Source organism: Populus nigra, chromosome 4 (genome assembly GCF_951802175.1).
Source record: "Populus nigra chromosome 4, ddPopNigr1.1, whole genome shotgun sequence".
NCBI lineage: Eukaryota > Viridiplantae > Streptophyta > Magnoliopsida > Malpighiales > Salicaceae > Populus > Populus nigra.
In genome coordinates, this window is record NC_084855.1 from 4,972,146 (window position 1) to 4,988,480 (window position 16,335).

The 16,335-nt window shown below is 31.9% G+C and overlaps 3 protein-coding genes across 3 annotated transcripts; 1 reads left to right on the plus strand and 2 right to left on the minus strand.

The window, feature by feature from the left end:
• Nucleotides 1-420: 420 nt before the first annotated feature.
• On the minus strand, nt 421-1,486 carry LOC133692450 (nuclear speckle RNA-binding protein B-like). The gene has a single exon (XM_062113408.1). It carries the CDS (start codon nt 1,269-1,271, stop codon nt 573-575), a length of 699 nt encoding a protein of 232 aa, XP_061969392.1. The 5' UTR covers nt 1,272-1,486; the 3' UTR covers nt 421-572.
• An 8,248-nt stretch (nt 1,487-9,734) lies between these two features.
• Nucleotides 9,735-10,973, plus strand: LOC133691641 (dof zinc finger protein DOF1.2). Its single transcript, XM_062112234.1, has one exon. The coding sequence runs from the start codon at nt 9,884-9,886 to the stop codon at nt 10,793-10,795; it is 912 nt and encodes a 303-aa protein (XP_061968218.1). The 5' UTR covers nt 9,735-9,883; the 3' UTR covers nt 10,796-10,973.
• A 1,968-nt stretch (nt 10,974-12,941) lies between these two features.
• LOC133691687 (uncharacterized) lies at nt 12,942-15,777 on the minus strand. Its single transcript, XM_062112289.1, has 6 exons — nt 15,329-15,777; nt 14,819-14,936; nt 14,536-14,617; nt 14,033-14,087; nt 13,862-13,916; nt 12,942-13,189 (listed from the first exon to the last, which is right to left on the minus strand). The coding sequence occupies exons 1-6, from the start codon at nt 15,743-15,745 to the stop codon at nt 13,164-13,166; spliced, it is 753 nt and encodes a 250-aa protein (XP_061968273.1). The 5' UTR covers nt 15,746-15,777; the 3' UTR covers nt 12,942-13,163.
• Nucleotides 15,778-16,335: the final 558 nt, after the last annotated feature.

Genomic DNA, 16,335 nt, shown 5'->3' on the forward strand with positions numbered 1-16,335 from the left:
AGAAGAAGCAAAAACAGAAGACATCTGAAATATTTACCTACGCGCTCGTTGTCAGTTGCTCGAAGAAAATTATTAGTTATCCCAGTATATAAATAGAGTAATATTTATCTTTTCTTCCTCTCTTTTTTCCCCCCTTGAACATCATACATAGAGTAATTTGATGGTAATCAATGAAAATCATACATACTCTCTTGCTCTATAATCAGTGTCTTGCTCTATAATCAGTGTCTGGATCTGATGTTAATTAACACCTATTTCAAGGGTACCGGTGCTGCATTACATGATGCATTTTTATGGTTTTATATTCTGATTCAACTACTGTATTGATTTAGCTGTCGACCAAGAAAAAAAATATTCATCTAGCTCAGCATTGAATAGATTAAAAATGTGAATAGATAAAGCCATCAAGAAGTCTCCAACTTGCTAACCCACCAAAAGAAAGATTAGATTTCCACTTCTGCCCCATGTTTCTATCACCAAAGCAAAATAAGCTTTAGAAAAAGAAAATAATAATAATAAAAAAAAGAGTAAAACCTTTCCCTTTGTTTGTATCTCTCCCTACCTTGAAACTATCAGAAGTCAAATAAATTATTGTAAGCATTGAAATTATTGAAAAGGTCTATAGATGGAGTGCTTGGAGAATTTATGCGTGGCCAAACAAAGGTTGAAGGACTAGGCATGAAACTACCCTCAATAAAATTCCTGTTACCATGAAGAATAGGACTCAAATCATGAAAGAAGCTAACCGAGTTTTGATCAGGAGAGAAGAAGTTTGGTGGTATTGGAGGAAGTGAAGCTGGCCCAGGAGACAGAATTCCAGGACCCAAACTTGGTCTCTCCATTACTCGATCAATCTCCATGATCCCTTCAACATAACCCAAATCTCCGCCTAGCTGCTGCTGCTTTTGCTGATCTTTGGGTGACTTGGCCTTCTCAATTGTAGCAAACCTTGCTGCAGGCGATATTGCACCACAATCATCATTAAAGGGATTGGAGGAGGTTGATGTTGATGAGGAGCCTGTGAGACGTTGAACTAGGGTCATGAAGTCATTAGGGTTTGTATGAATCACCTTAGGTGACACTGTATAGATTATCACGGGAGGGCGTGGCTGTGTTGGTGGTTGATTCTGTGGTTGCTGTTGGAATGGTTGCGGTGCTACTGGTGGTTTTCTGATCTTGTGTGAATCTTTGCGGATTTTCAAAGCTGGTGGTCTAGGACCTTGCAATTCTTTTCTTGGTGATCTACTGATAGGGAAGTCTGATGAATCCATGCTGAATCCTGAATGGTGAACAAGAAGGAACAAAAGGAGATTGGGATGATGCAGGTACTGAGGAGGAGGAGGAGGAGGACAAAAGCATTATATATTGTTGTGCTGTAAATTATAAGGGGAACATAGGGGGAAGGACATTGAAATACTTGAAGGAGAGCAAGTCAATGGAAATTAACAATGGGATTAATTAAATACCATTGGAAGATGACAAAAGTAAAGATTGGCTACTAATTCTGTAGTGATTTTCAACTAAGAAGTGGCCGGTTTCGTGGTGTTATTAATGTTTGAACGTGTCCAAGTTTTTTTCTGAGAGGGATGTCAGACGTGGAAGGAGTCATTTGACAAGTGAGACCAAGCCTCAGTGACGTGGGATGTGCATGTCCATGTAAGCAAATCTAGGAGTAAAGTAAAATAGGGGTGGGGATCAAAATGTTCGAGCAGCTACATAAAACCTTTTTAACCTGTTACAGAGGGGTTCATTAACTTTACAGGAAAGACGAACAATCTAATTTTCCTAGGATTAGTACACTGTGTCGTAACTTACTCATGGTGTGAGCTTGGCATCGGAGCTGTCTCGTCTCTAGGTTCTCATATAAGGAGAAAACGGCTGTGGGTCCTAGTGGAGTGCACCAAAATGTGAATGGCTGTGCAAGTTTATCTTTTTTTAGTTTATCGTGGGTATTCGGATCGGCTTGCGTATATCTTGATTAATTTTATAGGTTTTGAAGTTAACGACCATGTAAGTTTCTAGTGGCTATTATATAAACAACCACATGTCTCGAATCTAAAACTATAAAAAAAATAAATTTTTTAATTCCAAACCTTTACTATGAGACACGGATGATTGGCTGTGCAAGTTTATTGTACGTAGACATCATGGTAGTGGACGACTATTTCGTCTCTGCCGCATCCATTAAATTATTTTCTCATATATAATCTGGATTTTTTTTAGTAATTATTGCTAACAAACTCAAATTTATCAAATTAATTTTTTTTTGAAAACCTATAAACTCATGATGTCAAATAATATGCCTAGAATTATTAAGATTTCTGCGTGTTTGAAAACGTAATTATAATTATTTTTTAAAATATTTTTTATTTAAAATACATTAAATAATAATTTTTTATTTTTAAAAAATTATTTTTAACATCATAAATAAACAAACAAACTTGGCTGAATTTATGCCCTTTTTCTTCTATTGTTTCTTGTTTTAAAATTCATAGATTTGTTAGAGATACTTTATCATAAATATTTTTACACCACATCAATCGTCACGTGACTCACTATTTGGTCCTAAAGTAAACTCCTGATTTTAAAATTGGTCCTTCGTTAATGGCATATGAAAACTTTCAAAATTTAAGTTGAGCTAAATTCCACTATTTCTTTCCAGAATCATCCTTAAGACACTAGCTTTTTGCATGTCAGAGGCAATTGGATTCGAATACGGGATGCTCTCACTCACAAAATTTAAGTTGAGCAATGTCTCGTTTCGTCACTCCAAAGAACTTATAAATTGTACAATTTACATTCGTTTTTTTTATATATATGAACAAGTAAGGTTTTGTTAATTTGTAAACAGGGCATAAAAATAAATGATTAAATTAAATTAAACAAAAAATACCAATAATTAAAACTTTCGAACCGGCCCATGACAGTCTCACTTTATTGCTTGTCACACACATTTCACATGTATAATAAAATCATTTCAACTCAATATATATACATATGCAAATCAATATCGTCGCCCAACTTATGATTAATTTTTGTTCTTTTTTTAAAATTAATATTTGTTCATTTTATCATTAAACATTTGATTGGCTGTAAATTGATCTTCGTGTTTTATTTTCACTTTCATTTTTTTATCCTGGTCTTATATACTTGATTGCGAGCTAACAAGCTAACATGGGTTGATTCGAATTTTTCTCATTGCTTTTTTTTTTTCAATTTCACCCTTTAATGTTAAGTTATTTAATAATTAAGCTTTATAATTTTATTTAATTTACTTTTAATGGGTTACCTCAGTATCACAACTAGGTCGCAGATTTGACATGCTTCCTTTTTTAAATTATATTTTTTTCTTCAATTTTTCCTTGAACATTTGATTTACTAGAAATTAAGTTTTAAAGTTTTTTGTTTTTTTTTCTATGTGGTTATTACATTCTCAATTAATTTTTGCTTTATCATCAAATAACATCATGAAAACCTTTTAAGAATATTTGGAAGATATATTCCCATGATATTGATAAAGCTTATTTTTTAAGTTGATCATTGTCAATTTTTTTGTCGGTTTATTTTTTGTAGTTGTATTTTTTTACTGATATTATTAAATTAATCGAGTTTATTAAACCCAATCAAGTTAATGATCCAAGTCTCAAAGTTTTTTTACTTTTTTAGGAACAATTATATTGCCTAAACATCTTTTTTTTTACGCTGAAAAATTTGGTTTGGCTCGCGACGTAACGAGAACTAGCAATCTAGTTTAATTTGAACTCAATAAATAAAAGACAAGATATAGACCTGGTCTGAAACCACCCTCCACCATCAAATACATACACAAACTATAAACTGAATAAATAGTTGGATCTGTGAAAACTATGTTTGAGATTAAGTCTCGTTTTGAAATTATATCTGATACCAAGTCAAAGGAATCTAAATTAACACAAAAAAAATATGAACGTAAGAGATAAATAGACTATTACTTTCATTGATCATTTTATTTGAAGTTATTGTTTTAACTTGAATACAAACAAATTATATAAATTAAACTAAAAATACTACCCTAACTTTAACAAATAAAACAAAATAAATATATTTACAGTGACATTACTAATTACGCCAATGATCAATCCGATCCTCTAAAGTGCTAGTCAATAACACAACTAGGATTAGGATTAGGATTACAAAGATATAGCAAATTGGTGCTCCATTCCTTCGAGATCACATGGCTGCCCCAGCATACAAATTTGAAGCAGTCAAAGTTGGAAATTTCTTTTACAAGCTTCTTGCCTGCAATGGAGTTCTCATTGATCTTACAAGAACCTCATGCTTATTTTGACTTTGAGCTATTTTACTAGTAGGCGGTTGCTTGAAATTTTTAATATGTTTTTTATTTAGAAATATATTAAAATAATATGTATTTTTTATTTTTAAGATTTTATTTTTAATATTAAAAATATATGAAAAAATTAATTTAAAATAACAAAAATTTTAATTTTTTTTAAAATTGTTTTGTGAAAAGCAATTTTTTTCTTCTATTTGATGATAAAAATCAGCGTTCCCGCTACGTACAACCATTCTAATTTCTGCCCTTTTTGATAAAAGTATTTGGTAACCTGTCATTTTCTGTATTTGTTCTTTGTCTCGTGAATTTCATTTCAATGATTTAGCCTTTGACTCGTTGCCCATTGGAAGTAAAAGGTGAAGAATCTTCATGTTCAACCACTAGTTTTCTGATACCTAGAAAGAACCTTCCATATAATTCTCCAAGTTTTTTTTATTTTTTTGCTAATATATATTTGGTTGTTCGTTAATACTAGGCGTCTGGTAATCGTGTGAACCGGATAAATCTTTTATTCTCGTGACAAAAACATAATCACTTTAACCTCATGTGAGATCCATCGATCGGCTTGCGTGATAACAGTTATATATAAAGTTTTTAAGAAATGGAGTTCTTCTTTTGAACAACATACAAATATCATAATAAAAAAAAAAACACAAGTAAGAAAGAAACAAGAATCTTAAGCAGAGCGGTTGTGTACTTGATGTATAATTTCCTATGAAGTATGTTCAGCCCTACTGACTATAATTTATTTGATTAGTATGTGATAGAGATGGCTACCTTTCATTGTATATCCATGGAAGCTCCTGATGAATAAAAATATTATATACATGTTTTTTAAGTAAAGAGAATATTTACTAAATAATTTTAATTAAAATTCATATCACAAACAAAATCCGTACTTGATATTCCATGTTCCTCTTTAATTTCTGGCCCATTTTGAGATTCTTCTTGAGGCAAAAAAGTTTGGTAATCTTAAAATATTTAAGGTTATTAGTGTAAACTATAGTACTATACTATAAGTTAATTATGTCTTTAATAGAATAACAACCTTTCATTTAAAATCTAAAAGATATGATTTTACATGCCTTGCTTTTTAAAGTAAATTAATATATATATATATATATATATATATTTTATTAAAATCAATTTTCAATCTGAAAAGTTAAACAACTTAATTTAAAAATTCTTACCGTCAGAGACCAAGGAATGATATTTACCACAAAAAAATTCTGGCAATAAGCTATCCGACCACATAACATTTATGATAACCAAATGGGCCTGGCTTCAAAATACAACTTAAGGGGAAAGTCAAACCCAATTCTCTTTGTTTCCGAGCCTGCTAATCACAGCAGCCCATCATGGCGAAAGCACCAATTTCGTGAGGATCCAGGAATTGTGCTCTGACTCAATAATTAAGCTCTTGAATCTTGATAAAGATGGTATACAAATTAATCTTGATCCAGGCAGGAACTTTTTCTTGGTTGATTGAATTGTTATAGTTTATAGGCAGATGTGAGAGCAGAGCGTACTGAGGAGAGCGGAAAATTATCAATATTTTTAGAGTGATCTAAGATCTATTATAAATATATATTATGTAATCCTAGACTAACATATAGTAAAATAAAAGTTCGTTACTTCTTAGATATAAATATGTTGTTGAATTATGTTAAATCTTGTATTCTTTCATAAATTTCACAACATTAATGCTCAAGGATCATATGACATAATCCCACCCCACCTTTCCGGAGATTAAATATCGACCTTTCTTTTCTTTATTTTTTAATTAAAAAAACCCTGTTGTATGAATATTTAGTCAAGTCATAGTGCGATTACATGTAAGAGCGACGAAACTGCCAATCTCTTCCTTTAATTTCCTCAAACGGAAACCAGAAAGATAACTTTAACCAACAAAGAGCAACGATTTGCGGTCTATGGAAGCAAATATTTTGAAAAATCTTCGATATACCCAATCTCAAATATGTATGTATGAAACTATGGGTCCCAATAAATTAATTAACCCTCATAAACCAATACGTATAAACCATACATTATATCAGGCGAGCACCATGCATGCACGTGTCTTTGATTTTCCTAGACCTTGTTACTGGGACACATTGAACATGATGCTCATTAATGCACGGTGTTTAATCAGGGTTGCAGAGCCACGTACCCACACATTCAACATGCTACCAAAAATCAGAAGAAAATGAGTCGTGGAAGCTAGCTGCTTATCAATTTGTTAACCCATGCTATATGTACATATTATCTCTGCGAATTTATTTGATTTCATATGGATATGATCATATATATATATATATGAAAGTGACGCAAAACCTCCCACGTGATCCTAATGCTCTCTCGATATCAGACCCTACCTGATCGGTGCGTTTTCCTTTAATTTTTTTCTGTGTCAGTGATGACGTTTTCTGGTTGTAGTTGGCGGCGGTGGTAATCTTGGAGGAAAACGGAATAAGGTAAGGGCCGGGGTGTGTCTATATACTACCTCATTAGAGGAGTCTTCGTTTTAATGCAAGTGGAAAATATTGTTGGGTGGTGTGCGTTTACGTTGGTGAATCCTTGTAGCTACAAGGAGAAATGAGACCTTATTGACTTATTGTGTTTTTCGAAAATGACATCTCAGTAAAGCTAAAACCACGTACATTGCGTAGCTCGGTCCTTTTAATCTCATTTAATATTGGAGTTGTTGTTTTCTAAAATATTTTTTTATTTTTTAAAAATTATTTTTAATATTAATATACAATTTAAAAAAACTATAAATATTAATTTAAAATAAAAAAATTAATTTTTTTAAAAACACTTTTAAAATAAAAAAATAAATATATTTTAAACTGAAAAATAATACTAATAAAAGTATGGTATGTGAGAATTGCTAGCGTAAATGTTTAACAATATTATGGTAAATACGTCCCTCCCAATCTCTAGCTCCTTCTTGAATGTCATCATGATACTCAATAAAAAATGATTACACAAATGAAGAGTGACTCTTACTCCTAAAATACTATCAACACCTTCCATAGTTATGAGCAAATTCAATTGGAGATCTGCGTGTATGCATGTAACTGACGTCTCGATCCGTCCACTGCTTTTCCCTCATCAAGAGATACTACTCGTTGAGGTGAAATATTCGACCACTCAAACTTCCTATCGAAGTATATATATATATATATATATATATATATATATATATATATATATATATATATATATATATATATATATATATATATATATATATATATATATATATATATATATATTCAAGACTAATATATAACATTAATGAACATCATCGATTTCAATTAAAAAATCTAGACTGATGAATTATAGACCCGTCTTAATTATCTTATATATAAGTATCTTATTTTTATTTTTATTTTTCAGTATAAGATATCTATCAATCATACTACACTCTACATTTCACTATAGTACATAAATTTTTATATTTGTAAAATTTATTGAGTCTATTTAGTAATAGAAATATATATTTTTTTCAATAAAAAATTAGAAAACATGTTCATTTATTGAAAATAAAGAATATTTTTTTATAAAAAATAAAAAACATGTCAAGATTATATCAATTTAAAATAAAAAATCAACACCATAATTTATATATTTTTATAATATTGTTATGAATTTTAATTTAATTTTATTCAGATTTAAAATTACAAGAAAAGATTTTATTTATTATCTCAAAAAGTAAAATATCTTATATTATTATTATAATTAAAAAAAGAATTTATGATGGTAATTAAACATGAAAATATAAAAATAATTTTAATGTTCTAAATTGTTAGAAAATACATGTATATAAAAGGAAAATATTGTATCATTGATTTTTTATAATTTTAAAAAAATCTTATAAAAAAATATAAAACCTCTAAAATATGTTTTAATTAAAACTAAATATAAATTTAAGAAATTTGTGTTGTTTCAATGATTTAGAAGAAAAGTTAATTTTATGATGCATAATGAGGTAATTAATAACATCATATTAGTTACTCTCTAGTGTCTATTATAAAGGGAAAAAATAAAACAAGATAATAAAATTTATAACCCATAAAAAATTATAAAACTATTTTTTTTTATTTTTCTCGGTAAGTTGATTTTAATAGAGAAATATTAAATTTTAATAGAAAATTTTAATTTTGCTTTTTTAATCATATTTTTAAAATTAAAATATTACTCTCTTCGAAAACAATCACATTAGTCTTCGCAAAATTCGAAAAGAATGTTAAAAGAAAATATGAATTCTCTCTGGCAATTCAATTCTGTATTAGTTTACCGTACAAAAAAGTATGCATCGCCCTTGATCGCTTGTTCTTAGCGTTGAGCCCAAGAGGCACGTTGACTTCGAAATTGGAGGGATTTATTAACGAGAATCGAGAATTGACGCGTGGCTATCACGATCCGCAACCCGAGATGGAGACCATGATTATCGACTAATTTGGTTGCTTACGATAAGAAAAATAATAAGTAAGGACCTTAACCGAGGAATTGAAGGCGAGGAAGGCATGCCACGTAACCGGATTATGCACGTGCAATGGCAATGCAATAAGCGTGACCTTGACGCTTCCTCTTAATTTAGTTTAATTAACTAATTCATTCCCTTGTGTTATTGATTTATTTATTTTGGTTAAATCCCCATGAGAAGGTTGGCTGGGTCGAGTCCATCGTGCAAAATCTTTAAATTACCAAACTGTACATGTCCTAGTCACAACATATAATTGTAAAAGTTTCTGGTTTTGGTTATAGGAAAGAGAAGACTCTTTTAAATCCTTTTTTCTTTCATAGATGGATTTATTACATTATCATCGTCACAAGCGTTCCATTCTCTTTTTTTTTTTAATAAAAAAAAGAATTTTACAACTAGAATAGAATTTCTCTATTTCACAATGATTTGTTTAAATCTAATTTATACTCTCAAAACAAAGTTGCTTATTAATTATGATTTAGTGCTTTACAAATTATTAAATTAATGTGTTTTTAAATATTTTTTATAATTTTAATATATCAGTATTAAAATTAAAATAATATATATATATATATATATTATTAAAAATATCTCGACACGTTACCGGACACTACTCCAATCCAGCAAAAAAAACTACAATCCACGACACACAAGGACATATTGGTCATTTAAGCTCTCAGAGTCAGAAAAGGACGATGTTAAATTGCAAGAAGCTTTGACTTGTCGATTTCAATCACCATCTTGATGTGCCCAATGAGGAACTGCCATGTGAGGCAATAGAGCTTCAACGAGACAGCTCACTGTAACCATGACCACACAAGCACACACATGAACCCTACCTTCCTTAACCCAAACGGCTCGCAACCGACCACGTTTATATCAATCAAAAATCATGCTGCTACTCCCAAACGCCATAAAATTTCCAGTCCCCACACACATGCCCTTGCACTAACTCTCACACAATATCACACCAATACACATCCTCTTATATCACCCCAAATCTCTCCCTTTCCTTCCATCATCAAACAAAAAGGAGATATACAGTACTGTTTACGAACATGTACTCTGCTAGTGACCAGATGATGTTTCAATGCCCTCCTAGGCCATTGCCAATGGAGAGAAAATGGAAATCCAACATCGAAGTTGCTCCAAATTGCCCTCGTTGTGCTTCTCCGAACACGAAATTCTGCTACTACAACAACTACAGCTTGTCACAGCCTAGGTATTTTTGTAAGGGTTGTAGAAGGTATTGGACTAAAGGAGGGTCGCTAAGAAATGTTCCTGTAGGTGGCGGTTGTCGCAAGTATCGCAGAGCGAGGTCCTCTAAGATCTCGCAGAATGAACGTGCTGCTGTTTCGCTTGATTATAGTAGGGCTAATGAGACTTTAGCTTGTTCCTCGAATTATAAAGACTCAATGGCTCAACAAGATGGAGCCAATGGGTCCGATATTGATCTAGCTGCTGTTTTCTCTAAGTTCTTGAATCAAGACTTGAGTTATGGGCCCGAGTTTATTGGTGAAGAATTGCGTGATGAGGGCAGTACTGAGTTGGTTAACATATCGAATTCTTCAACCCCAATATCAGACAGCTACCAAAATGATCCGATGATGGAAAGCCTGAAGCGGTCTGATCTGACCCAAGAATCCAATTTACTTGAAGGGAGATCTCAGGTGCTTGTAGGAGAGAAGCAACAATTTGAAGAGGATCAGAGATTTCAAGAACTCATCGAAAGTCAAGACATGAATGCATTTGGGTTGCAAAATTTACTGATCGATGAAATTGTGCAAGATGCTTTGTGGTCAGATGATGCAACCTTGCCTAGTGTTCCTAATTGGCAACCCATGGTACAATTGCAAGATTTTGATTCATTTTCAGTGGATGATCGTCTAAAGATTTCAGCCAATTTTACCAGCGACAATAATTGGAGTTCTTTTGATCTCTCGGGGTTTGAGGTTTTTCCAAGACCTTGATACATACTCTACTATATATTAACCTTTTTCGATTTTGTATTTTATGATCTTGCTCTTCTTTAAAGAAGCAAAATTTACTGTTAAATACCCATGATCAAAATGAAAGATTATGGCATGGACATCATTGCACAAGGACTGAGAATGAAATGAAAAGATATCAGAGATATTTACTTTGTTTTCTCTTTGTTATTGATTTGGCTGTAATGGACGACGAAAACAATTTTGCAGTGTCGAAACGAGAGTTCGAAAAGTAGAGTTCTATAATTAAACCAGCATTGTATCCTACATGGAGGAATCATTTATACGTGGCTTAAAGAGAACTGTACATGCACAGTTATTAAAGCCTGAGGAGTTGACCCAAAATCTTCTTTAGACTGGGTTTTATTTTAAATATTAGGTTTCATTTTTACATTGACCTGATTAAATTAATGTGATTTTACAAGTTAGATTTTTTACTTGTTGACCCGGATGGATCTATTCAAGTCAAAATCAATAATTTTTTAAAAAATATTATTTTAAACAAATCATCAAATTAAGTTAACTATTAACCCTATAACTCATATCCTAGACCATGTAATATCTCAAAGTCCATTGGGCTGAGAAAATAATATACTCTAGAAAATGGACCGAGTAAAAAAAAAAACATTGCCGCAGCAAAAATCATACCCTCAACTAGTGCAGATCTCAAGTCCATTGGGCCAACAAAAACACACTAGAAAATGGGCCGATGAAGAAAAAAGCATTGCCCCAGCAAAAATAAGCGATTGCCTAAATCATTTTGCAGAAATCATTTTCCCCTATGTCAATCAAAATTCTTTTTTGATTCATAGTTTTTTACATTCGTGCTTAGTTAATAACGTTAGAAGGAAGGAAAAGTCGGACTGAATCTGACTATCACAGTAAGATATTAAACAAGTCCATCTCTTACCTGAAATATAAACAAGTCCAGTTCCTTGTATGAAACAGTTAGAAGTTCATTGGTTTTCGGGGAAGATATAGCCGCGTATATATCTTCTTCACAGAGGCATTCTTCTTATTTCTCTAATTTGTTGCCCTTTTTGCAATATTGGAGGAATCAGTTGATCATCATCTTGTACACTATTCTATTTGGAAGATTTGGCTCGGTTCTGTGAATGCTGGGTTTCAGATCTTGTGTGGTTTCTGCTGATGGTATAATTAAATGCACTAATCAATAGGTGTATCCTCCTTGGATAAACCAGGCCCTGCTGGAATTGGTGGAGTATTGAGAGATGATGCTGATTTGTTTTGATCATATTGGGTACTGGTTTTCTGTCTTGTCTTTAATTCCATGGTATCTTGGTGTTGGGGTTTGTGTTTTCGAGTCCCTGTTGTTCTCTGTTCTTGTGTTCCATTCACCATTTTTTTTTGTGCTAATAATATTTGGTATATTGATTTTATAAATTAACAATAAATTTAAAATGCTTGGGGAATTCATCATGAAAAATGCATCGTGAACCCCTTTCATGGTATTTTTTTTTTTTTTGATAATCGTGGATGTTCGGGTCAATTTACTCATATTTTAACTAATCCCTCGAGACCCTGAAGTTAATACTAATTAAGTTTCTAGTGGTCCTGAGATTTATAACACTAAAACTGGTAATCTTTAGGGAACAAACATAAAATCTGACTAGTTGAGTTTTAAATAAATTATTTATAGTTTTTTTTTATTTTCATTTTTAATTTAATTTTTATTGAACCAAATAACATGTCATTAAATTATTATTTTTTGATAAACCTAAGATTAGTTGGCAAAAAAAATTAGTTATCAAAATTATAAGTTCTCTCCCCAAAGTATTATAATTCTTCAATTGAGTGTGCTATTAAAGATTTTCCAATTTTCGGACGGCACAATGGCACATGTCAAGAATTTTACAAAAACATATTATTGTATAGCATATGCTATGCGATTTGTAACATAAATATCTACGAACTAGAGTTTGTAAAACTAAATAAAAAATGTTTCGTCTTTAATCTAGCGTATATACTTACCTAGTTTTTGGAACAAATATTTAGTTTTCATTTAAAAAATAGCATGTACAAAATTGAAAAATATGAAATAATTTAAAAAATATGAAGAAAATAAATATCCCTCTTGAACTTCACAATCAAATAAGATTTTTCAAGCAACTAGAAAATTATCCTCTGGTGACATATTAATTAATTTGTTTGTTTTTCTTACAGAAAATTAATTTAACCGACAATCCTATAGATTATATATATAATGCACGGTGCTTCCGAATTTGATGTCTTGAATCTGCCACTGCATATAGATCACGGCAAGATAATGGATCCATATCGAGTTAAATATCTTCGAAATATCCTCCAAATATCTCCAAAACCATCTTTATTATTCGTTCAATTTCGATAGTAACTCTGCAAAAGAAATTATGAGAAATTAATTAGTCATTGTCATTGTCTAATCTTTAGAAATTAATATCCTCTACTAACTTCTTTCCATGGAAAAAAAAAAAACTAGTTCTCTTTTCATTTTTTTCCCTGCATCCTTTTGTAATTTATCAGTTTGTTCATAGGTTGACGTAATCAAGAAAAGGAGAAAATTAGAATCTTTAATGAAGTTTTTACGTTTTAATCTCAGATAAAATACATTATAATAACCCTTTTAAAATATTAAAGAAATATAAATTCAAAAGTTTGAAACATAAGGAGAACCTTTTTCTTAATACAAAATGCTCTTAATTACTATTGAGGGAGTGAATTTAAAAGTAGTAAGAATATTAATTTCTCGTACCAAAAGGGGTGTTTTGGAGGATATTTTTGTGAAATATTTTATTTTTTTATGACAATATCTTGATATTAATTCAGCCTTCAATTTTTTTTCTATTTAGATTTTTGCACCTTTAAAAATTAGAATTGATTAAGTATTCCGGTAACATGCTTTTCAAGAGTATTAATTAAACAACTGTAACATGTCATTAGTATTTGGAATAAATGTAAGAAAATTGAAGCGTATAAATTGAAATAAATCTTCGAAAAAGTATAAATAATGATAATTTGTGTTTATCTCATCAAAGAACTTCTGCTTACTCCTGGTTTGATCTGGGAACATGTCAAATATGCTACTTGCTGCCTCCAAAAGTTTCTGCGAACTCACATAAGAAACAACATAAGAAACGCAGTTATATATGCGTGTGATTGTACATATGTAAAGAGAATGGAGAAATTATGAAGAAGTAAAAAATGATCAATTGCTCATACCAGCATAACGTCAACATCAACGACTTCGCCTTGTTCTTTCACTACTGTGATTTTCCTACAATGTTCATAGTCTTCCTTGGTCAGTTGAAAATCTTAAATTAACGCGTAAAAGTTCTTAATCACCTGAGTTTTTTTTTAAACTTAGAATTTAGAGAGGGAAAAAAATGCAAATAGAGATGATGGGACTATTTCATTTGCTCCCTTATGTTTGCTTGGACGGCCCATTTTATCTTGGCCATTGGAGAACAAATGGATCTCCTCCATTTGTCGGCATTCTTTCCGACCCATCTTAAAATTACACAACATATCCGTGCTTACGAAGTGAAATCTCCTTCAAGATTACTGGTTCTGATCAGTTTACAAATCGATCAGCTATTCCTTGAGACCATCGAGAAATTCAATTCAAGCAATAAGATCCCTTCCTTCCAGATTAATTGATACAGATTACCATTATACTAAAACATGGAGTTAAAAAAAAAAATATTTCAATCAAATTATTGCACCTGATCAAGAGTTTTTCGTCAAACTCCTCACACTCAAAGTCAGTGCAAAATCTGGTGAAGGGTATAACTTGATTGTCCCACTCTGAAAAGGAACAAAATAGTTTAGCAGTTGCATTTAGCTTGTTACACAATCAAATACCACGCATGCGCGCGCGTTCATATAGATATAGATATATTTCCAAGAGGTCAAGGTAAAAGAAAAGCTGTTGTATCTAATTAATAATGGTATAATCTAACTATTGAATTTGAGTAATTGAAAAGAGCTTGTGGCCGTGGCGTTCACCTAGATGCAGGAAAGCAGTTGCCGCCTGCAATTCATTCTTACATTGCACACTTTCAATCTTGAAACGAATATTAGGCCCCATTGCCATCATTACCTTCCGAAGAAATTGTATGATACTCTGTACATGATAAACGTAAACTGTTAACATTCAGGGATGTTGTGATATATTGAAAGTCAAATAAAATAGATTGCGAGACTTGTTTTGACTCAATTCATTTAGGTCTATAGATACAAAAAACAGGCTTAATTAGTGCCCATGATCAAGAGCTAAAGAAGGGAAGCAATAATGCAGAGTAAATACAGCAGAATATTTACAACATAGTGAAAACCTTCTGCATATTAAAATATTGAACCGTCGGTATTATATTCGTTGTGAATTCCTTGATATACTTGCATTAAATTTCTACAATAAATCTTGACTGAGTATTTGAAGCAAAGATCTAGTACATTGTCACATCGAGAAAACGAACAGCTTGGAGAAAAGATGGAGTTGTGCTAAAATGCACTAACCTGTTCTCCATCGAATGCAATCTGAAAAATGAAGTCCTTAAACACGCAGTCACATGAGAGAACATCCTCCAGTAATTGTTCGTCGTTTCTCGAATTGATGGCATAGAAGAACCTGTGGATCAGGATGCCAATATCATCAACGAAATCCGATTTGAAACCAGGTGCACAATCACTGCACCGCAGTTTCCATTGATCCTCTTTATTCTTTGCTGCAACATTTAGTTGCCTTTTTGTTGCTAATGATTGTTGAGGAAATGTGAACTTGGGGATAGGAGAATGGACATTATTGGTGACTACTAGGTTGCTCAAATGCCTTGCATTAGCAATATTATTTGGTTGGACTGCAAAAAATTTGCTATTCAGGGTTTTTCTAAGACTAATGCCAGCACCTAAATTGTAATGAATCATAGATGCCATGACTCAGTGTAAGAGCTGAAGATGTACGACAAGCTCGGACAGATAGAGATATATATAGAGGGAAATGGAAGTAAATGTCATTTTTTTAATCGCTTGATAGAGGCTCTTGGCATCTAGCCTCGCGGCATTCCAAGATTGCTAGTGAGGCAAAGCAGATGCTATTCCTTTCCTTTCAGCATGAGAAAATAGGTGTAATAGCAACGCAAACAGAGAGAGTCAAAGATTAGCATGTATCATGATTGTACTATTAGGGCGCGTTTGGCGAGTAAATATAAGCTTAGACATGAGATGAAATCAGAATTGCTTTTTACAAATCATATTCCATGCGTACACCAAGGTCCAAACAATAGGGAAACGATGTTGCCACTCTCCAAGTTTACAACACCACTTTCTATTACAAGCTTTGTGAGGGTAATGAAATTAAAATACACTGGTGAAGTGATGTTATAAACCGGAGGAGTGGCTAATAGTGAGTACTCAACCTCTAACTTTTGTAATGGGGGACTAGATGTTTCTCAGAATCTCTTTTTCACAACGTGTAAAATCACCTTGACAAAGGGTGAAAAAAAGAAAAGAAGAAGAAGAAGAAG

What these genes read in the sequence shown, in the direction of transcription:
- LOC133692450 (XM_062113408.1), bottom strand. Translation starts at nt 1,271, where the DNA reads ATGGATTCATCAGACTTCCCTATCAGTAGATCACCAAGAAAAGAATTG.
- LOC133691641 (XM_062112234.1), top strand. Translation starts at nt 9,884, where the DNA reads ATGTACTCTGCTAGTGACCAGATGATGTTTCAATGCCCTCCTAGGCCA.
- LOC133691687 (XM_062112289.1), bottom strand. Translation starts at nt 15,745, where the DNA reads ATGGCATCTATGATTCATTACAATTTAGGTGCTGGCATTAGTCTTAGA. An exon ending in TTGCATTCGATGGAGAACAG is followed by an intron (nt 14,937 to 15,328) that starts GTTAGTGCATTT and finishes TATCATGTACAG; the next exon opens with AGTATCATACAATTTCTTCG. An exon ending in TTGATGTTGACGTTATGCTG is followed by an intron (nt 13,917 to 14,032) that starts GTATGAGCAATT and finishes GTGAGTTCGCAG; the next exon opens with AAACTTTTGGAGGCAGCAAG.